Genomic DNA, 23,158 nt, shown 5'->3' on the forward strand with positions numbered 1-23,158 from the left:
GAAGTTCTTTAATAAGCTTATGTGGATTCTAAAAATGTCATAAAGAAATATGACAAATCTTTTCAGACATTTCTGACTAGAAACATAGATAGAATCAAGATGGCTTCAATGAGCTATGGAGTTAGCATAAATGGAAGAAGAGTAATTAGTTATGTGCCTAATGAAAAACCTATTTCAAAACCTAAGGCAAAACCAAAAGCTTTGCACTCCCATTTCTCTTACGCCTATACTCAAAATGATTATTCTGCACCAAGACTCAAGTTCTCTAAGAACTCTGGGATAACTAACCAGAAAAGACCCAAAAATATGTGGGAACCTAAGGGCAAGATAATATATGTTGAAAACATCCTTAGGAGCTCAATTGAAACACCAATCATGGTACTTGGATTTTGGGTGCTCACGACACATGATGGGAAGAAGGCATATGTTCCATGATCTAGAACTTAAGCCATACGACTTTGTGGGTTTCAGAGGGGATCAGAAAGGGAAGATCATAAGCTCTGGAACAATCGGTAATAGCTCTCTCCCTTCTATTACTAATGTTTTATTATTTGATGGATTAATGCATACCTTATTCTCCATAAATCAATTAAGTGATTATGGTTATGATATAATATTTAATAAAAATTCTTGTAAAGTTGTCAATCATAAGGATGGATCCATTCTTTTCAATGTCAAAAGGAAAAATAAAATTTATAAAATTAGAGGTCTACCTAAGCTGAAGTATTCTTCAGAAGCTCTGTGTAAGGCATGTCAGAAAGGAAAATTTTCGAAAACATCTTTCAAAAAGAAAAATAGTGTTTCCACCTCTAAGCCTTTGGAACTTCTTCATATTGACCTTTTTGGGCCTGTTAAGACAGCGTCAGTCAATGGAAAGAAGTATGGACTAGTTATTGTTGATGATTTTAGTCGCTGGACATGGGTAAAATTCTTAAAGCACAAGAGTGAGTCTCACTCTGTATTCACTAGCTTCTGTTCTAAAGTGCAAAACAAAATAGACTCTAAAATCATCAGAGTCAGAAGTGATCATGGTGGAGAATTCGAGAATAAATTTTTTGAGGAACTATTTGATTCTAATGGAATATCCCATGATTTCTTCTGCCCTAGAACTCCACAACAAAATGGAGTTGTAGAGAGGAAGAATAGGACACTCCAAGAGATGGCCAGGACCATGATCAATAAAATAAATGTGGCTAAGCACTTTTGGGCTGAAACAGTAAATACAGCGTGTTATATTCAGAGTAGAATCTCTATAAGACCTATTCTGGAAAAGACTCCCTATGAACTGTGTAAGGGAAGAAACCCCAACATTTCTTATTTTCATCCTTTTTGATGCTCTTGTTTTATTCTCAATACTAAAGAACATCTGAATAAGTTTGATTCAAAAGCACAAAAAGGTATTATGTTAGGATACTCATAACGCTCTAAAGGCTACGGAGTATACAACACAAAAACCAAAATTGTGGAAGAATCAATACATGTTAGATTTGATGATAAGCTTGACCCTGAAAAGTCAAAGCTAGTTGAGAAACTTGCAGATTTAGAGATAACTCTTGCAGGCTCTGACGAAAAGACTAAAGCATCAGAAGAATCTGAGAAACAAAGTCCATATGCAACTGAAGTTTCAACTATCCAGAAAAGATCAAAAAGTCTCCCTAACATCTCTGAAGATTTGATTCTGGGAAACAAGGATGAACCTGTCTGAACTAGGTCAACATTCAAAGTATCTAAAGAAACTCATCTAGGATTAATATCTCTAATCGAGCCTACTTCTTGTGATGAGGCACTTCAAGACAATGACTGGGTTCTGGCTATGAAAGAAGAGCTAGATCAATTCTCAAATAATGACGTTTGGGATCTCGTCCTAAAGCCTAAAGGAACTCACATTATTGGAACCAGATGGGTGTTCAGAAACAAACTGAACAAAAAGGGAGAAGTAGTCAGAAACAAAGCACGATTGGTGGCACAGGGTTATAGTCAACAAGAAGGAATTGACTACAATGAAACCTTTACCCCAGTCCCCAGGTTAGAATCTATTCGCCTACTCGTTTCGTTTGTTGTAAATCATTCCATCAAACTATATCAGATGGATGTCAAGAGTGCATTCCTTAATGGCTATATATCATAAGAAGTACATGTCAATCAACCTCCAGGATTTGAAAACTCTAAATGTCCAGAACACGTTTTTAAACTAAAGAAATCATTGTATGGACTAAAACAAGCTCCTAGAGCTTGGTATGAAAGATTAAGTAATTTTCTTCTAGAACATGATTTTATTAGAGAAAAGGTTGACTCTACACTCTTATGTAAAAACATTAGAAATGATCTCATGATATGCCAGATATATGTTGATGACATTATTTTTGGTTCAGCTAACCCCTCTGTATGTCAAGAATTCTCTGAGCTAATGCAGGCAGAATTTGAAATGAGCTTAATGCAAGAACTAAAGTTTTTCTGGGAATTCAAATCAATCAAGCTTCAGAAGCTACATACGTATATCAAAGTAAGTACATAAAAGACATTTTGAAGAAATTCAAAATGGCTGGATGCAAACCTGCTAAGACACCAATGCATCCAACCTGCATTCTAGAGAAGGAAGAAACTAGCCAGAAGGTTTGTCAGAAGCTCTATCATGGTATGATAGGCTCTCTTCTCTATCTGACGGCCACACACCCTGATATTCTTTTTAGCGTGTGTCTCTGTGCCAGATTCCTCAGGTATCTGAAAGGAACCCTTAACCTTGGCCTGATGTATGAGAAAACATCAGAGTATAGGCTCTCTGGTTATTGTGATGCAGATTATGCAGCGGACTGAATGGAATGCAAAAGCACATCTGGGAACTGTCAGTTCTTAGGAAATAATCTCGTATCGTGGGCCAGTAAAAGATAGTCAACCATCGCCCTGTCTACTGCAGAAGTAGAATATATATCAGCGTCACTATACACTACTCAGATGCTCTAGATGAAAAATCAACTAGAAGACCTTCTGATCTTTGAGATTCTTCATCATCTTCAACAAGTTCTTCATTGTTCAAACCTTCTTCAAAATTGTTCTACATGGATGCTCAACAACAATCTGTCTACAACTACTCACAACAGATGGATTCAACAGATCAAACACCTATTTCTTCTCAACAAACAACTGTAACTACTGGCGTTGTCTCAACCCCCATCTACAGGGAACCCCACATTCTTGACAGTGAACCTCACATCCATCTTGCAACACCATTTGAGAAGCTTGAGGTATTGTACGAATCGCTGGTGGATTTCGAAAATATGAAGAGAAATGGCATAGACCTCACTGAGGAGTTAAGAATGCAAGGGTGGGAAACCTACTTTCAGAGACTCTACGGTCATGTGTACACATATCTGGTGAAGGAGTTCTGGCGTTTCGCAGACTCAGATGATCATTATATCGTTTCTCACATTATGGGAGTCAAAATAGTCATCACTGAGAAATCAATGGCCTCCCTTCTGAATATGGAAAAGACAAAAGGAAGAAGAATCAACAACATTAATCCTAGGGCAAAATACTTATCCCAGGAAATAACCCTCACCATCTTTCAACAGAACGCTGAGGCAAAGCACTCTAAAAACAAAGAACTGCATTAGAATCTTCGCGTCTGGCTGAAGATCATCCTGGGGACCATCCATCGCCATCTTGTATCCAACTCTTCTGACTACATCAACACAGATCAGAAGTGTATTCTGTACTGCATCCACAAGGGGCTGAAACTAAATCTGCCAGCGCTGCTCTTCAAGTATCTCAGAGACTCTATCAAAGATACCAGACATAACATGAAGACCAGAAACTAAATTCCTCTGGGAAGACTTATCTCAGATGTTCTGATCGAGAGTGGCTTGGTGGATCATCTGATCCGTCACAATCTGATGAAAGATGTCACTGTTGACACTAGAAGACCTCTGAATGCTCGAAATCTAAAGAGTATGGGGATAATTGAGCAGGTCAGAGCTAAACCAACTCTAGAAATTTTCTAGGAAGCACTCAAGGATCAGAGGAAGATTCCCAACTGTCTTTACCTCTTCTCCAAGATTGACCCTCCAGAAGTGGTGGCTCACTATCTACAGGATCTGGCAAACCAAGGGGTGGACATTTCTGAGTTCTTAGTGGACTGGCTACCTGAGCATCCAGCAAACTTCATGAAGAGAATGCGAGAGCCCTCTGAGAAATTAAAGAAGGCAAAGAAGGCTAAGTTGGGAGAAACCTTCGGGTCAAGACCTCCAGTCCCTCTGGATGATTCTCCAAGTAAGTCTATACCTCATTCCCGCTCTATAAAACTTAAGTCTATTGCTTCTTCTCTTCCCCAAACCACTCCCGTCTACACCTCATCTGAAACACCCCCCTCAACCACCAGAACCTCAAACGCACCATCTCTCAAATTCAACCTTGCAACCACTATACTACCCATTTCTGAAGCAGAAATGTTGAACGAAACTACTTCACCATCAATATCCTCACCTTCATCCCCACCATACTATATTCTTTCATCTGACAACGAACCATCTGACCCCCAATCCCCCACTCTAGCTCAGCTTCAAGCTCATGCTCTGGCCTCTCAACAGCCATCACAAACTGAACCTGAACCTGAAGTCACTTCCCCACCCCCTGAACAACAAAATCCACCTCCATCTGATCAACCCCAAACTCCACCACCTGCGCAACAAACTAATCCACCTCCTGAACAACCAATACCCTCATCATCTGAACCTCAACCAAATCCACAACCTGAACAAACAACACCATATCCCTCTAATATTCCCCCACCACTAACCTCTGATGCCATTATCACTCCCACTCACGATCCCACTGACACCAATCCATCTCCACCACCCTCCCCATCCTCTAACTCTGAACCAGAAACTGCCTTCCCCATATTAGAAGAAGCAATAACTTTGTTTGCAGAGTCTTCAATGGAGAAGATCAAGTCTCTATCTGTCAACTTTGGCATCAGTGATGATCCCTTTGCAGTAAGGATCCACTGGAACAGAGTGATTAGATGGATGACCTCTATAGCCTTCAAACTGAAAGGCCTCTCTAAACAAGTCCGCAACGACTTCATTAGAGAAGCTGGAATTAGGCTACAGGCTCGCTTGGCCAGAGAGGCTGAGGAAAAGTTCGGGAAGGAAGCAAAAGAGAAAGTTCGCCTGGAAGAAGAGCAAAGGATCAGAGAAGCTGAAGAAAAGGCTACTGCTAAAGCTGATGCGGCTACTGCTGAGGCTGAGGCAAAAGCAAAAGTTGAAGCTGAAGAAGCAGCACGCATTGCTGTAGAGGAAGCTGCCAAAGCAAGTGCTGATGCTTTGAATCAAGGGGAGCAATCTACCTCTGGTTTTGCCCCTCTGGTCTTGAAGACTCTGGAGGAACTGTAAAAGGAACAACAAGTTGTACGAGCTAGGTTGGATCACCAGGATTCCGTCAACGCCAACATTCAGAACCTGTTGACACAGCTGCTCCAAAAGATGCTTCCGCCCCTAAACCCTTAGGCACTTAGGCTCTTTGTTTGTTGCTTTTCCTCTGATGTTTTTTATGCTTTCTCATCTATGCTTTCCTTGCTGCCTATCTCTACCTGTTTTTCTCTTATATATATGCATATGCATTTCCTGCTTATCTTTCTGTCTTTTTTATTATGACAAAAAGGGGGAGAACTAAAACAGCTCTGATAAAAACATATATCTAAAACCTCTCAAGGCACTGCAAACATTATAAAATCTTAATGACTTATGACAACTAGAGCTATGCAGGATAATAGCTAAGGTACAAAACCAACTCCACACAAGGAAGGTCCGGTAAGAACTTCTGTTAAATCTGATGATCTAACTCAGGGGGAGTCCATTCCCTTTATCTGTTTCTGAGATATTACGTACTGTTTCATCATTATTCTGACTTTTTTTGTCATCATCAAAAAGGGGGAGATTGTAAGAACAAATTTAGTTCTATAATGTATCTCTAAGATTTTGATGATAACAAAGGATGAAACAAAAATGGTACCCTAACGAAATTTTTCTAAGTGTGCAGGACTCTGATCAAAACAATCAGAAAGACAATCATCAGATACAGAATCAAGTGCTAAGATGCTACTTAGAAGATACGTAACTAGAAGCTCTGACTCTGATCCAACACAGGCGCTAGCAAAACTAAAGAAGTCAGACACTCTGAAAGAGAAGAAGGACTCCAGACTCTGAAGACATACGCTCTAAAGAAGTCGAATAAAGAGAAACTCTGATGACATTCAGATACAAGCATCCTCTAAAGACGTAAATTGCTAAATGAAGACTCTCACTAGGATTCGTTGATTCAAGAAAGCTTAACGTTGAAGAAACTTGCTTATGGAAAGAAACTATTTTTAGAAAGAAGTTATTATGCTCCATACTACTTTGGAAAGAACAAGGAAATTAATTGCGTTAATCAGTCTTCAATTCCCAAGATTTTGGCATTAACATCACCCAACGGTCTTCTCACTCTCCTATAAAAGATGCAAAGCTTCACAAAGAAACACCTGAAACACACGAGAATAAAATACTTCCATCACTCTTGATTTTCATTCTCTCACGAGCTGCTGCTCTAATGTGAGAACATTTCATGTTACTATCTTCTGTAATATCTGCTTATTGTTAGAAGCACTATTCATTACTGTAATCATATCATTATTAAGATATTTCCTCAAGTGACTCTGTGAAGTCTGAATACTTGAGAGGGCTAAGGGATTATTTCTCTTAGACGGTTGTTTGTGTAATCTTTCAAGATTAGTGGATTAAGTCCTTTTTGAAGGCGAAATCACCTTGGCCGAGTGGACTGGAGTAGCTTTGATTTTCAAGCGAACCAGTATAAAATTCTGTGTTGAATTCATTTTTATTCTGTGTGTGTCTAAGTTCTCAAAAGTTTTTATTTTCCTAAAAAAATTCAAACCCCCTTTCTTGTTTTTCTCTACCTTCAAATGCCTCCCTCGAGTTGTAGGCGCGATGTATCAGCAGATTATTCTTTCCCTCAAGTCTCCAGCGGATTTCATTCAGCACAGATTCTAGAGCAGTTGCCTGATCCTCTGCAAGGTTGTCTCGCTATTTGACATGGTGTTGACCTAAAAATCCCCGCAGAGTTGATAGTGCAGATCCTTTGCTGATTTTCTCTCTCCCCTAGCCAGGGTCGAGCCCTTAAGATGTTTGATTCACGTTATTCTTTCACCTCTCTTTCTCCTGTTGGTTTCTCCTTGTTGAGATTGGCCGAGTGTTGTATTGATGATTCAAACCAGCGACAGTTGTATCCTTTGTGATCGTTTTGTCAGCATAATCATCATAAATACATATACATCCACAGATTTTCATTATTACATTATTTGCACTATATGATTCATTGTTTCTCTGAACCTCTGCTATGGTGGTATCCTTTTCCCCCATGCATATTTGGTGTGTCTGTCCTCTTTCAACAATAGAGTGTCAGCCCCCTTAAGCAAAAAGAATTTAACCTTTCTCATTCCCCACTGAGTTATTTCCTCGTGGATGATCATTATTTCAATTTCCTCCCCAGTTGGTTGTCTGGATGGAACCACTCCCCCTGAGATATATCCTTATTGGGTTGAGTTTTTGATTGACCGTTTCTTTCTAGATCTTACCTAGACATATGCTTTTGGTCCCCCTGAGAGTCTATTACCCAGTAACTGGTAATATTCTTCTCAATATGCAAGTATTTCATTTTTTCCCAATACCCGACAAAAGTAACATTTCTCCCCAGCGGATTCGTTTTCACGTTTCCCCAGGAAGTCTATCCTTGATATGTTCATCCTAACCGATGACAGATATTTTCTTCCCCTGCTTTGAGTCTATCCTTGATATGTTCATCTTAACCGGTGACGGATATTCTCTTTTTAGTATTCTACCCATTAAAAAGGTAATTGTAATCCCTATTTCCTTCCCCAGAGGGTTAATCCTTGATATGTTCATCCTAACCGATGACGGATTTCCTCCTCTTTACGGTCTTCTACCCAGTGATCGGTAGCTATAAATCCTATTTCCCCTTGTGGAGTTTATCCTCGATATGTTCACCCTAACCAGTGACGGATATTCTCTCTTTTGGTTTTCTATCTAGTAACTGATGAATGTAATTCCTATTTCTCCCCTCAGAGTCTATCCTTGATATGTTCATCCTAACCGATGACGGATATCCTCTTTTTGGTATTCTATCCAGTAATTGATAGATGTAATTCTTGCTTTTTCTGGCAATCTATCCTTGATATGTTCATCTTAACTGATGACGGATATTCTTCCTCTTGAGTTTATCCTTGATATGTTCACTTTAATCAGTGACGGATATTCTCTTTCTTTGGTCTTCTGCACAGTAACTGGTAGTTGTAAGCCCTCTTTCGGCTTTTCCCCGGCAGGTCATTCTTACCCAGTAACTGGTAATGAATACACCTCCCGTTGGCCCTCGGCGAGTCATCCTTGATATGTTTACCCTAACTGGTAATGGATGTCCTCCCTGTCAGATTTGTTATTACCTTATCCAGCAACCGGTAGTGGATAATACATTTTTGTTACTCCTGTGTTGAAGATCATCTCTTCCCTAGTTGAGTTTGAGTGCGTATTTCCTCAGTGAGATCGACGTCCCCTATTTGGATCGAGTATTTCAGTTTGTCCTGATTTACCTGTTTCCCCTGCAAGTTTTTTCCTTTTTCCTCGGCTGAGTCTTTCCATTGATTTGTTTTCATGGAATCCCTTGTGTCCCCCAGCAGTTTTAAATCGTAGCCTGGCCTACGCATAACTTTTATCCCCCAGAGTCTATGTCTCCCCAGCGAGTTTTCCTTATGGAATGCATTATGCTCCTGCGGACTTTCAGTCTCTCCGGATTCTTTTTCCTTTGTGGCAACATTTTCCCCACAAAGATTATTTTTAACATTTCATATCATATGCATCATGAGGTCTCTTAGAGACCAAAATTTGTTTCTATATGTTGTTATTTAAGCCTATTCTACTGAGTCGATACGAAGATTTTAACCTTCATCTCCTCAGCTAGAACGTCCTTAAATATGGGCAGCTGTAAGACCCCAATTTTGACCCTAAGATCCCTCATGCTACTCTCATCATATGCATTAGCATTGGGATCACACCTAGGTATTCTCTTTACTCCTCATTTATTGGGTTTGCATTGGGAGAGATCACCAAGCACATTTGATTGTATCATACTTCATTTTTCATTATTTACTAACCAAAATGCCAAAAATATGGCATTGTATAGTTTAACTCTTTTGTAGGTAGTGTGCATGCCCACCTATGCTCTATCAAGCTTATATCTAGGGTTTGAGACCCTCAATACAATGAGCTCAATCAAGAATTGGTTTACTTTGTCTCTAAGTGTCATATATGTATCCCCATGATCTTCACATGTTATTTTGATCAAGAAATCATCAAAAGTTTGGAGTTGGTTTGCCTTGGAAACCCTAATTCATCTGGGTATCTTATGTGACTTCTTCAATAAGTTTCTTCAACAATTGATCAAATATTTCAATGGATACTTCACATTACATCATATTATGCATATATGATCCTCCATGAGTCTCAAAAGTCAATAGAATGTCAAGCTAGCAAGTTGGTTAATGGTGGTTGACCAGAGAAAGTCAACTGGTCAAAACTGAGGTTCCCTAGACCCTATCTCCTACTATTTTTGTCATATGAAAATGATTCCAAGAGAAACGTTACTCTAAATGACATTCCAAACAACTTTTATATTGAGGTCTAGAGCTAATTTTGCTTGGATAGTCATTTTTTATGGTGAAAGATTATAGGTCATTTTGTCTAAACCCTAGTTTGGAGGTCAACTTCCCAAGACCATAACTTGCTCAATTTTTATGAGAAAGCCATTCAAATTTCATGATGAATTTCAAGATGTCTACTTCGACTTTGATGTATGGATAAATTGCAAATTCAACTTTCAAATGCATGTGTCATGGGAAAACATTATAGGTCATTTTGGGCCAATACCATTGAACAAGTGATTTTCCTCAACTTCTAAAATGCATAACTCCTTCATGCCAAATCCAAATGGGGCCTAATTTGTGACCAAATTTAAGAGGATTGAAAGAGCTACAACTTTGAAGGAGTTATGCATTGAAGAGATTTGAAAGAGCTACAACTTTGTGGCAAAAAATTGGAAGTGTACAAATATCATTATCTATGGCTATAAATAGAACCTCTCTTGCTCAGAATTGAGGACCTCATGCCCAAGCTTTGATTCAGAAACCCCAAACTCTCACCATTGAAGGATAAGCTTGAAGATTTTCTTTGAAAATCGAGTTTCAAATTTCCAACTGTTTCGAGATTGAAACTCCAAGAGTTCATCCCTTTCTTTGATCTATTTCTCTTCCAGCAAGCATCTGAAGCAAGGCCAAGCATAATTGGAAGCAAGATCGTGCCAATCTAAAGCTCCATTGAAGGTGAATTTTTAGATTTTTCCTCTCTTCGATTCTCACTAAATTCTCCACTATTCTTGTTGATTTTTGGTTTTCTGAAGTCCTACCAATGTAGGCAAGAAGATTGAGTTGCTTTGAGGTTAAATCGAAGCAACTCAGTTCATGATCCTCAAAATTCAACTCCCTGTATCTTCTTATATACTTGGAGTTAGACAAAATTGAGGCCAGATTCGAGCTCCTGAGCATATTTCCTTCAAAATAGTGTACTCATTTTCCATTTTTCTTTGAGTTGAACTTGGACCAGTCCGGTGGTCCTCACCGGAGAAGATGACTGGAGCCAGGGCTCCGGTGGTGTGTTGGCTTGTCCAGAACCCTTTGATTTGAGTCTTATGTTCTAATCTCAATCATTCAAAGTGATTACCACGCGTGTGGGACATTTGACTAGGGAACATGTGGAAAGCGCGCTTTGGACCATCTGATATGCCACCTCAATTAATGAGGGAGATCAGATGGTCCACGCATTTTTGAATTTTTGAATTTTCATTTTAATTGCTTTACTTTCATTAATTCATATTAATTTCATTATTGATCCAAAAAATATGGGACTTTCACCAAAAAAATTCAAATATTTTCCTCTTTCATTTTCTGAATTAAAATTATTTTTTGGATCAACATTGATATTTTTCATGATTTAATTGTTTTTATGCATGTTTTTAATTGTTTAAAAATACTTCTGACTTTTCAAAAATAGTGAAATTTTTTCTCCAAGGTTCTTTGACCTTGTTTGACCTATGATAAACCTCTTGGCCATTTATTTGATGTTTTAAAGAGGTTTTAGGTTTTTGATAAAAACATAATTTAATTTAATGCATTTTTAATTGATATTTAATTTGTTTAATTGTGAATAAATTATGTTGAGCCATTTTTATTGACTTGTGAGGTTTGACTATTGTGTTTGGGCCTTGGTCAAGGTTGATTTGACTTTTGTTGGATTAAAATCATTGGATTTAGGGGATTGATGAAATGTACATTTCATCTCCCAAAATGAATGAATGATTTTAATTTGATAAAACTCCTCCCATGACCAATTTGTGTTTGTCTCCTTTCCCCTCCCTCTTCATCTTCAATCCCTTTCTATCCCATTCCTCTCATTGGCCAATGACATCTCAATATCCTAAGGCTAATTGGCTTATGGACCAATACAAGTATGGATGAGATTAGGTCCACCCTTTGATCATTTTCTTTTTGTGTGTGGTATGTTTTAGGAGTATGGTTCATTATACCATATCTCTACCATGCATTAACACCAAAAAAATTATTGCCCGGTCTCAGATAGTTGTTACTTCTACCTAAGTCCAATTACGATTGCTTAACATAACACTAAATTTTGACACAAAAGGCATAGCATTCTAGTAAGTGAGATTGTAAGTCTCCCCCCTTTCATGGTATTGTATGGAAACTTGGCCTTTTTTTATTCCTTTGGAAGATGTCTTGGTTCAAGGATTCATGTTTGTGAATAGATGGTTGAGTGTTCTCCAAAGAATGACTTAAACAATTAAAAGGCAAAACTCCACTAACTTCTAATCCACTAACTATTTGACTAACTTTTTATTTCAAGTCATTTACTTTTATGCACTTTAAATTCAAGCCATTTATCATTTGTCATTATACATATCATTTAACTTGTTTATTTTAATATCATTTTCCCTTTGCTCACTTGAGCCATATATTGTGATTGTATATATTTGTTTGTGTATATTGTTTGTGTTTGTGGTCTTAGGACCTTAAAATACTTAATAAACAACAAAACCCTAAAAAATATTTGTGTGGACTGTTGGATTTGATCTGAGACTTGGACTTAGAATTAGGCAACATTCCCTATGCAAGAGGACTTGGCCAATGCCAACATCTATGAAACCAAGTCATTGAGAATTGAGCTTTTATCTGATACATATTGGGAGCCACTTGAAGTCATCTGCTACATGGTCTTGATGCAAATGTTACTTTGAACCTGTATCTATTGCCTTATTCTGAGCCATTCAAGGAGTATGTCATCTGATACATGGGGAAGATTATGAAGTTTCTAGCTTGGATGTAGCTATCTTTATTTCATGTCTTGCTCTTCATCTTTCTATTTTTATATTGATATTGCTTGATCCTAAATTACAAGGGAAAAGTGGGTTTCTATATGACATTCTTGTTGATTGGATTGCATCCCATTGGTCAGATCTTTTCAACTCTTAACTTTTCAATTTTTGCTTGGGATTAGTCTCTTCATCTCCTCCCATTTATTAAATTTCAAATCTCTCCCCTTTTCAAAACATTCTTTACTTGTTGATTTCTAAACTTAGACTTTATTGCAAATTAGAAACTTTGGCCTTATTGTAAATGAACTTAACCATATTGACTTAAAATTTCAAAAGACAAAAAGAACTAATACTCATTCAAACTCTTTTAGGCCCTCGATGCCTCTTTTTAAATTTAAACTTTTATTAAAAGCAATTCACTCACTTTGAAATTGTTACCACGAACTACGAGGTTTTTATCCCTCATTTTTATGTTGGTATTTAGGCACAAGTCCGAAGGTCTTGTCAAACACAAAAATATAATTAATGCATTCTTTTCTCATCACCACACTTTATTTATTGCAAACATCATTTTATACCAAAAACATATGCACACATAAAAAGGGTTCCCTAGGAGTACCTAGGACACTTTGGGTGCTAACACCTTCCCTCTGTGTAACCCACCCCCTTACCTGTAATCTCTGGCATTTTATTAGTTTTGATTTGAAAACTTCTTATCTTTGAGTTTTGTTCGTACTTTTCCCTTTTCTTTTGGAAACAATAAAAGTGCGCTGGAGACTCTGGTTTTATTGATGTTAAGTTTATCCATAGCGTAATGGTTATGAATTTACCACTACACACTTAATTCACCTTCCTCTTAGGTTGTTCACTCAATACTTACAAGCGTTACGCCTTTTTGACTAACATTTGACCATGATGCAGTCTTGCCTGCTAAAATATACTTATTATCAGTAAGAAACCAATGGCAATGTGAGATTCCATTTGACCACTTTTGGAGTATCATGTTAGATGAGTTAGTCGACTTAGATGAGGAAAGGTTAGTTGCCTTAGACGTTCTTATAAGACAAAAGGAACGAATATCTAAAGCCTACAACAAAAAGTTTAAGTCGAAGGCATTTAAAGTTGGAGATTATGTTTGGAAGGTTATTCTGTCCATGGATCGAAATGGTAGAACCTTAGGCTAGTGGTCACCAAATTGGGAAGGGCCATTTCGAATCATCTAAATATTTTTGAACAATGTCTATGAAGTCGAAGAATTGGGTCTTGATAACATAATTCTAAGAATAAATGGAAATTATTTGAAAAAATACAAGCCTATGCTGCAAGAGATCAAGATATCGTGAGAATGATAATATATGAGAGACTCTAATGCTAAAATGGTGTTCATTCAACAAAGTCAAAATGGCATAATCATTGACACAATTAATTGAAGTACATTGAGAATGGAAAATTTAAGATTACAACTCAGTCTTCATGTTTTCGAAACATAATCTGGCACGTCGAATCCTCCTTTCATTCATGATATCCTCTTCCTTCATCTTGCTCACTTCCTTGTCCAAGTCACGAGAAATCTTTGCGTGTTCGATTCCAGCATTGGCTTCTTTAACTAATTTTTCTTCGATGGCGCAAATTCAAAAACATCAATCCCAACTTTCTCCTTCTCTGGTGTTTCAATATTAAGTTGCATCCAGTTTATCTGCTCAGTCTAGGATATAATGTTTTCCTCAAGAGCCGTCAGTCTATCTTTGTCCTTAGCTTTTGTCTCCCACTCAACAATTCGAATTTGAGACTGAGAAACTAAGTCTTGTTGTTGGAGTATAATTCCAATCCTTCGGTCAAGCCGGCTTGCAGACTCATGTTTAAGATTGATAACTTGGACACTTTATTCAAGGAAAGGTTCAAAATCCTGGACAAAGTCAACAATGGAGTCGGGCATTTCTGGTTTGTTCAGTTTCGATAGCAATCCCTTGATCTCGAAAAGGGAAATAGGACTGGCTTTGATGGTTTGAATGAGGTCCATGTCAATTAGCTTTGATTTTAATTGTTGTAATAATTCAGCAAAATCATCACTAGAAGTCTCTGTGCGGACATCATACGAAGTAGAAGATTGGTCAATAAAGGTCTCTTGGCTATCCACAAGTGTCTTGAAAGCCTCAACTGGTTTTTCTTCATGATTGTCCACCGTTTCTTTTGGATTAAGGGTCGACCCATAAATATAGGAAGAAAAAGTATTAGGGCTCTTAAGAGATTTGGGCTAGGATTTTGGGGTAGGAGATGAATGCGTGTGCTCTTGCTCAACCCAATTAGACCGAGACCCAGTTGGATCTTGAACTTTATTTGTTCGTCCTATATCTGGAATATTTTTTACTGAAGCGCCTTCCTGGTTCTCTTGTATATGACCAGAGTGATCAGGGGTCCTTGGCTTTGGTGCTCCCTTATTAGCACTAGTAGATTTGTGGTCATGAATAGGCTCTTTAGTCTGAGGAAAAGCTTGTTCAGGCATTTGTATGTTTGGCTCTTCAGACGTGGATCCACCTGTTTGGACTTCAGTAGTTTATTCGACATGGTCCAAGTTCCCTCTAGTTGCTTGTTCAAACTAATTGACAATTGTTTCACCATCTCCAGCGTCAGTGTTTGGTTGAACTGATGGCAAACTAGTTGTCATAGGATTTGTCCACTTGATGATGGGGATAGCAGCATGTGAGCATGAATTATCCGATTATGCTTGGGATGATGGAAATTCGACATTGAGAAGCTTCTCTTGTAAAAAAGAGTTGAATCAGTGTCAGAAATTGAAGATAGATGAACTCAGAAAATGATAGAAAAGGTAGTAAGTTACCTTAATAACTTCAAGATTTAGACTCGAATGGGCACTTCTTAGACTTTGGGCAGGTTGGCGGGGCATCGTTTGACCTATTTTCTTCTTTATCAGTTCAAGGACTTCGTCATATGCATGTCCTTCTTCATCAAAAATCACATTTGTTTCTTTTCTAACCTTTTTCGGACGATCCTCAAAAGTTGATTTATTATCCTTCTTCTTATGTTTCTATCGAAGACCAGAAGATTCAGCAGGGGCCTTGTCTTTCCATGGATCTTCAAAATTTTCAGTTACATCCATAACGGTTGTGTCAATTTAACATTTTGGAGGAATAAGCGGAGGAGAATGAAGGATTTCATTACTAATATCAAATTCTGCATCTTTCTGTGGAGAGTAGGATGTTTCAACAGACATCAGTATGATAAAAGATAAATTTGAAGGAGTGAAAGAAACTAATAAGGTAATATGAACCACAATTTCTTCATTATGAGGAGCTTCAGCGTCTTTTCTCTTTTTGCTCTTCTTTTTTGAAGGTCCTGCAGCAGAGGAAATGCTTTCCCTCTTTCACCTAGAACAAAGGTGAATGAGTTGATAAAAGACTTATAAGCCTAAAGGAAATATATGAGTGTGGAAAATTTACCTGTGAGGTTTCCTTTATTGGTTCGGACCTCCCTTATGTAGTGTTGGTTTCTTGTTGTGAGTCTTTTGATGATTTTTTATTGAGGGAAACACTTGTAATATGTCGACATAAGTGAGTAAGAATGAAAAAGGAAATTAAGCAAACTTTTCCTAAGAGTCTTGTTTGTCACCTTCTAAACCAGGTTGAAAGACTTACCTTTTCCTTTCTTCTCTAAGTTCTGCAAACTCTAGTAAAATTTTGTAAATCTCTCTCCGTTCATTTAGGCAATGGGTTTGGGAGTGTTTTCTAAACCAGACAGATCAACAATTTCGGCTGGCGAAAGACGCCATAGTCAAAACAAATGTTTTACACTTGTAAAACATATCAAAATAGCTCTCGAAAGCTTCTTTTGATGCGGCTTTTCCATCATATGGAGTGAGTTGAGCAAGCCTTAGACCTTCAACACCCCCTCTAAATTAGGCGAGATACTGGCTTTCTGGGAAGGTTAAAAGTGGAATTAAGCCACAATTATAGGATCAAAATAGGAACATACACCAAGAGACTTTCAGGATTTTCCTGTTCTTTGAGGTCACGAGAAGTTAACCCCAAAGATTCATAAATACCATATAGGATCAGCTTGATAAGGCAAACGTTACTCCTTTCATGGAGCTGAGTAGCCATAGGTACAAATTTTCTTGACCACTTGAAGGGAGTTGGAGCAAAAAACATAACGAGAAAGCCAATATGTAAGGAAAGGTATGTACTCTTGATCACCTGCATTATCAGTCGAAGCATAATGCTCTTCAAGGCATGTGTTATAGGCAGAGTTAGTAAAAACAAATTTAGGCTAAATCTTGGCAATCCTAGAGAGTTCAAAGAGTTCTCTAGTTGGTTGAAGACCAACAATAGCTACTATGTCAAAGAGTGTTGGGGTTATCATTTCACATAGCAAGTGAAATGCATTGTAGTGGATTCTTAAAAGCACATAGCAATAGCAATAACAAGCATGTGATAATTTTACCTTCGGTCAACTCTTGAGAGTTGGATCAGGTCAAAAATAACCCAATAATTTCATATATGTCCTTTCTTTTGTTGGACCCTATCTAGCTACCAGATGTAGGAGGTTTGGTCGTTATTATGGGGATGGCCAAAATACAAGGTTCTTCATGAAGATAAAATGAAAGGGTTTGGGTTGAAACACTAGGAGTTCACACAAAGGGCACAATGGGAAGAATTGTTCCAAAATCTGGGGTTTCATAATATGCTTAGGAAGAGGACCCATGAAAGCGCAAGTAGTACCTGAAATGGAATAGGGAATTAGTACCTGGGAGTATCAGATCTTCCTTTTCTCTTCTTCCATAGAAGGCTCTGGGACATAGGTGTGATTGTCTATAAGGACATGGTCTGGAATGTCAACAGTAGAAGGAATGATTGGATCAAGCCTGATAACAAGACCAGAAGCCATTGTTGGGTCTTAGAGGCATTTTAGAGAATAAGCGTTTGAGAGACGAAAATGGAAGTTACATAATTTTTCAAAAGGAATTTCTAGAGCTTTCGCCGAAGAAAATGGCGAAAGAGAAGAGAAATGTTGAAGAAACATATAAATAGCCACCAAGAGAAAGAAACTTTTGAGTTTCCCTTCAAAAGAATTGGGACAAGTGGCATGTCTGAATCGACATGTGACATTTTAATTTATTGGAAAAAATAAAATAAAATAAATTCTTTTAATTTCTTTTGATTGAGTGGCTCATTAATATCCTAGGAACTCTGCGTAATGATGAAGGATTGCACCCACGTCTGTGACATGACAGTTTGATAGAAAGTGGTCATGATGATGATGACGTGTACAAGTAATGATAAATAGTGTCGGGCAGTTACAAAAAAAATGTCACATTTCTTCTATCTGATACATATGATCGAAAGTGACATTTTTTTTGGCATCTGTTAGTCTGGGATTTTTAACTGAGCGAAAAGTCAACGAATTGATGGTCATAATTACGTTGACATTACTAGGTGTCTAAAGCTTAAGCCAAAAGTTTTGACATGTTGATTGTATCGACTTATTGGTTCGAATAACCTATAAGTGGAGTTGAGATCAAGAATGGTTTGGAGGAGTTTCAGGAATAGATCCACAAGATTATGATCACTCTCTCTTCCAAACATGTTTAGAATCTTGAAAGATCACATAGCAACCCTTCGACATGACGTCGAGGTCGACACTTTTTAGTGTAAAAGACTTAGGATATTTTCAACTCCAAAGACTATGTGATGTGGAAATGTCTCAGCATTTGACAAAGGCAATTAAAGCGTTCAAAAACGGTTATCAACACAGTTATCACCATGTTTTGTTTGGTTTTCAGCAGTTTCTCTTTGAAGACGCGTGGAAGAAAGTTAGAGTAAAGTAGCATACGTAGTAAGACGCGCGTCGAACATGTAACCAACGATTGTTGTCGACGGTTATTTTAGGACTAGTGTATAAAGCATACTCGAGCCTTGAATTGGAGGTTGCAAAATTCTCTTTCATTCTCTATAGAACTAGAGTACTCAAGTCATCGAGTGAAATAGTTTGTTAGAAATGTGAGTCTGCGTCCACTCTTTAGATTCTCTGCAAATCCTTTGCATTTCAAACATTTACAATTAATGACATTTACTTTATTAATTATTTTTTATCTTTATTCAAAGTTTATTATTTTTATTCAATTGATTTATTACCCAAACGTTTTAAATTTAAATCACAAACTTTTTATTGTATATTATACAAATTGTCTTTAAAAAAAATTTTAAGTTAATCTTTTAAGTGAACTAAACTCACAATTATTTATTAAAACACGTAGTCACATATACCAAAACTTATAATTAAGAACTTACCTTAAAGAATTACAACACTATATAGTAAAAGACACATTATAATGTCTACCTTTGACATCTATAAAAAAAATCGTATAAGAACATTATGCAACCACAACCATTCTTAAGAAGCAAATGAAAAAAAAAAATCAAAGCATCTAGAAGGAAAGAATGCAAACTCATTTTTTAAACATCGTTTGTCAATAGTATTATTGAGAAAACTTTTCAAGGAAGAAAGGGACGGTTTTTCTAGGTCATATTTGTTCACTCACGGGTCAAAGTGTTGTTTGTTGACTTTACTTGTCAAATGCAGCCAGTTCTATATCTTTTATAATGCACAATTACGCTATGTATGTGGTTGCTATGTTTTGAGCAAATTAAACAAGGTATTATTTTATAGTTAACTCAAGCAACAATCTTTATTCATTCACATAAATTGAGAACACCATCATAAACTTCATCCTCATTCACCATCACCTTCTCCAAGTTCAACCTATTAAAAATGGAAATAAAGAGATACTTAAGCAGAAGGGGCTATCGGCGTCTCGACTATGGCACAACCACCACCGGCCAACGGAAGAAGATACAGATCATACGGATGAGAGGTCCACATAGAGATTGGAGGATAAGAACAAGTCCAAAGCTGAGATGGATGATAAGGTCACCATTGAAGTTGGTGACGAAGGTTAAGAGTATTTATATGAACTTTATGTTGAAGTTGGCTGGTAACGTAGGAGGGTCCTTGAACACTGATAACAAATTTGGTGTGAAAAAGACTTTAAAGGCTCGTCAAGGGTCTTCTAAAGGTTATTCTGGTGATGCATTTGAGGCCAGGCTTATATTTGAGATTTCCAAGACTTTGGTTGCTTCACACGAACTATATTCCATATGATTGTTTGATTCTTTTTGTTTTCTTAATTTTATTGTAAGAATTTCCATGTGATTCCCCACCCAATGAATTCAATTGTATCATAGTTTTGACTGCATAATTGTGTCTTTTCTCATGAATCTGAGTTCTTATAACTAATAACTTACATGTCAGACTTGAGCGTTAGAATGGCTGGTGTCCTCTTTAACATACCGTATTTCATCCTAGCTGTCAAGAATGATGGATTCTTAAGATACAGAAAACAAAAAAATGTTATAAAAATTAAGATGGTCAAAATAACATCCAAAAAGTAAAAATATCCTAATAAAATTGAGCTTCTATTTGTGCAACGCACATGCTACTTTCCGAGGACGAGACATGTATATTAATATATCTTCCTCTATGTATAGACTAATTGGATATATCACAACCCAAAGGAAGGGGGGAGAATCCTCTAAACAACTTCTCCTTCAACCATGTATTCCTGATATTTAAATCTTTTCAATATCAATCCAACTGGATCCTGGTATTTTCTTTACATTCCTTATCTCCATTAGTTCTCTCAGACTCACCACGCCATCCCAATTGCTTGATTCAGCCAACATGTTAGACAATAATACATAGGATGACGGGTCATTTTTGTCATGTTTTATGGCATGTTCTGCTGCAAGTTTCCCGGTCTCTACATCCCCGTGAACCTGACAAGCACTGAGCAATGTTTGCCAAACCCGCACACCGGGTTGAAATGGCATTCGTAAGATTAACTCCTTAGCTTCTTTGATAAGCCCAGCCCGGCCTAGGATACTCACCATGCAAATGTAGTGATCTTCTCCGGGAAAGATTCCATAGTCATTATTCATGGAGGAAAAATACTTCCACCCTTCATCAACAAATCCACCTTGACTACACGCATAAAGAACACAAATGAATGTGATGTAGTTTGGTACTACACTCGTTTCCCTCATTTCATCAAAAATTTGAAGAGCTTCTCTGGATTGACCATTCTGTGCACACGCCATTATCATTGTTGTCCATGAGATAACAGAGCGAGAATCCATCGATCGAAAAAGTGCCCGTGAACTATCCATGCATCCACATTTTGCATACATATCAAGAAGAGCATTATCAACACAAACATCAACGTCACTTCCGAGTTTGATCCTCAAGCCATGAAACTGTTTCCCTTCCTCCAATGAAGTCAAACAAGCACAAGCATTTAGAGCAGATGCCAAGGTAAATTTATTTGGCTTGATACTCATTTTTTTCATTTGTGCAATGACTGCAAGTGCCTTTCTTGGTTCCCCCCACCGTAAACATCCATCCGCCATTTGTGTCCAAGAGCACACATCTTTGTTAGGCATCTCATCAAAAGCCTTGAAACCCTCCTCCAACTTTTGATTTTTTATATACATATCAACTAAAGAATTCCCTACACAGATGTCATCCCCATAACCACTTTTAACAAGGTGTGCGTGCACCTGAGTTCCCATTTCAAGATAGGAGATGGCAGCCAACCCCGTTAAAGCACTGGAAAAAGTGAACTCATCCGGCCTTACATCCTTACAAATCATGTAGCGCCAGAATACCGGAATCCGTTCACAAGAAAACTGCAAGTAACCCCCTATCATGGTGTTCCATGTCACAATATCTCTAATAGGACTCGTCTCAAAAATTCGCAAGGCTTCCGTCAATTTACCATGCCTAACTAAGGCTGTCAAAAATGCGTTAAGCAAAAAGACATTAGACTCAAGTCCCGACCGAACTACTAACGAATAAATCTGGTAAGCCTGTGTTTCATTCTCGGCTAAAGAAGAAGCTTGGAGAGCACTCACAAAGGTGAACTCATTCGGTTTCGTGACTCCCTCGCGGTGCATACTGGTGAACAAAGAAAGAGCTTCTGAAGCACAGCCATTACGGACGCAACCAGCCATGACAACAGACCAAGACACCACATTTCTATCTGGCATTTCATCAAACAGTTGGAGTCCAGAAGTAAGGTCTCGGATTTTGATATACATGTTGAGCAAATGGTTTTGAAGGAAAAGAGTAAAAGGGATATACCCTTTGATGAAATGAGCGTGAATTGCTGTTCCTTTCAGAAAGTTTGAGTCTTGTGCATATACTCGTAATAGATTTGAGTATAACTCTTCTCGTTTGGCCATTTCTTTGATGCAAAACATGATCACAAAAAGGGTATGACAGTGTAACAATAAAGCTAAACTGTTTCAATGAACGTGACACTGTGAAATGGCTCTGATGGTTTTCAAGTTTTTCCTCTTGTTCTTCTTCTTGTCTTGAATGTGGCTATAATGATTGTTTAGACATTGAACTAATCTGGTAAAATTTGACTGCCATTGAACTAGTTTTTGAAATGTGAGTATATCAAACTCATAAGTTTCAATTAGCTAGACTATAAAGTTAAGAGTTAAGACAAAAAAAAAAAGAGGATGATTAAATTAATTTTATATTATCAACAAGATGTATCCTGAAAACATTTTTATAGTGTTTTTTTTTTTTTTGATAATCACTTGTATTAATACGCAGAAGGGGTGCAACCCAATACAAAAGGAACAAAGTTACAATCCAATGCAATTAGCAGGATTAGCAAACCACAAATCTCTAGTAATATCTATATTCCCCTTAGACAAAATAGAAATCCAATCTCACCCAATTGATTTAATAAGCAATAAAATCTCAACCACATTCCAATTAGAATGTTCAAAGACCAAATTATTTCTAGCATTCCAAATGCTCCAACAAACCAAAGGCCAAATAAAAGCGAAAAAAGATGACTTCACTCTACCATCCAAGGAATTTGATAGAAATAAAAGCACATCTTCTCCGGTAACAATAGTATCAATATCCAAACTTCCCAATAGAGCATCAAAATCCAAGCCAAACCACGAGAACACTTCCTTCCATATATATTTAACTTTACCACACTTAAGAAAAAGGTGACCAACAAATTCCTCTTCTAAATCACATAAGGGACAAAGAGAAGCTTCCACCCCTAAAATCACACCTCTATGCCAAAGTTCTTTTCTCGTCGGTAAGGCTCCCAAGATCCATCTCCACCCAAACAACTTGACTTTCCACGGAATAGTAGCTTTCCATAATCTTTTAAGTTCACAAAATCTAAAATCACTACCATTAGAAATAGCCATATTCAAAGTATACAAGCGTTTAAATGCATTCCTAACCGAAAAGCCCCCCACATCTCTCCACCAAAATAATTTATCAACCCCATTCGTACACGGTTTCACATCCTTAAGAATCTCTATTAACTCCTTCCAATCCTCCAATAATTCACCTACTAATAAGGTTGAATCAACACCCACCTTCCAACTCCACCCCCCATTCTCCCATAAACCACAATTAATCACAAGAGCATTAGGAAAAGAGCAAACCTCAAATAAACGAGGAAAAAGAAGCTTAAGAGAACTATTTCCCAACCAACAATGCTTCCAAAAAAGAATAGAATTGCCTCTTCCCAATTTACAAGAAA

At 37.5% G+C, this 23,158-nt stretch overlaps 3 protein-coding genes across 3 annotated transcripts; 2 read left to right on the forward strand and 1 right to left on the reverse strand.

The window, feature by feature from the left end:
- Positions 1 to 5,021: 5,021 nt before the first annotated feature.
- On the forward strand, positions 5,022 to 5,387 carry LOC127130754 (uncharacterized). Its single transcript, XM_051059719.1, has one exon. It carries the CDS (start codon positions 5,022 to 5,024, stop codon positions 5,385 to 5,387), a length of 366 nt encoding a protein of 121 aa, XP_050915676.1.
- Positions 5,388 to 19,111: 13,724 nt separating this feature from the next.
- Positions 19,112 to 19,793, forward strand: LOC127126829 (uncharacterized). The gene has a single exon (XM_051055831.1). It carries the CDS (start codon positions 19,288 to 19,290, stop codon positions 19,675 to 19,677), a length of 390 nt encoding a protein of 129 aa, XP_050911788.1. The 5' UTR covers positions 19,112 to 19,287; the 3' UTR covers positions 19,678 to 19,793.
- A 114-nt stretch (positions 19,794 to 19,907) lies between these two features.
- LOC127126828 (pentatricopeptide repeat-containing protein At4g33170) lies at positions 19,908 to 22,072 on the reverse strand. Its single transcript, XM_051055830.1, has one exon. The coding sequence runs from the start codon at positions 21,831 to 21,833 to the stop codon at positions 20,145 to 20,147; it is 1,689 nt and encodes a 562-aa protein (XP_050911787.1). The 5' UTR covers positions 21,834 to 22,072; the 3' UTR covers positions 19,908 to 20,144.
- Positions 22,073 to 23,158: the final 1,086 nt, after the last annotated feature.

This window comes from Lathyrus oleraceus, chromosome 3 (assembly GCF_024323335.1).
Source record: "Lathyrus oleraceus cultivar Zhongwan6 chromosome 3, CAAS_Psat_ZW6_1.0, whole genome shotgun sequence".
NCBI lineage: Eukaryota > Viridiplantae > Streptophyta > Magnoliopsida > Fabales > Fabaceae > Lathyrus > Lathyrus oleraceus.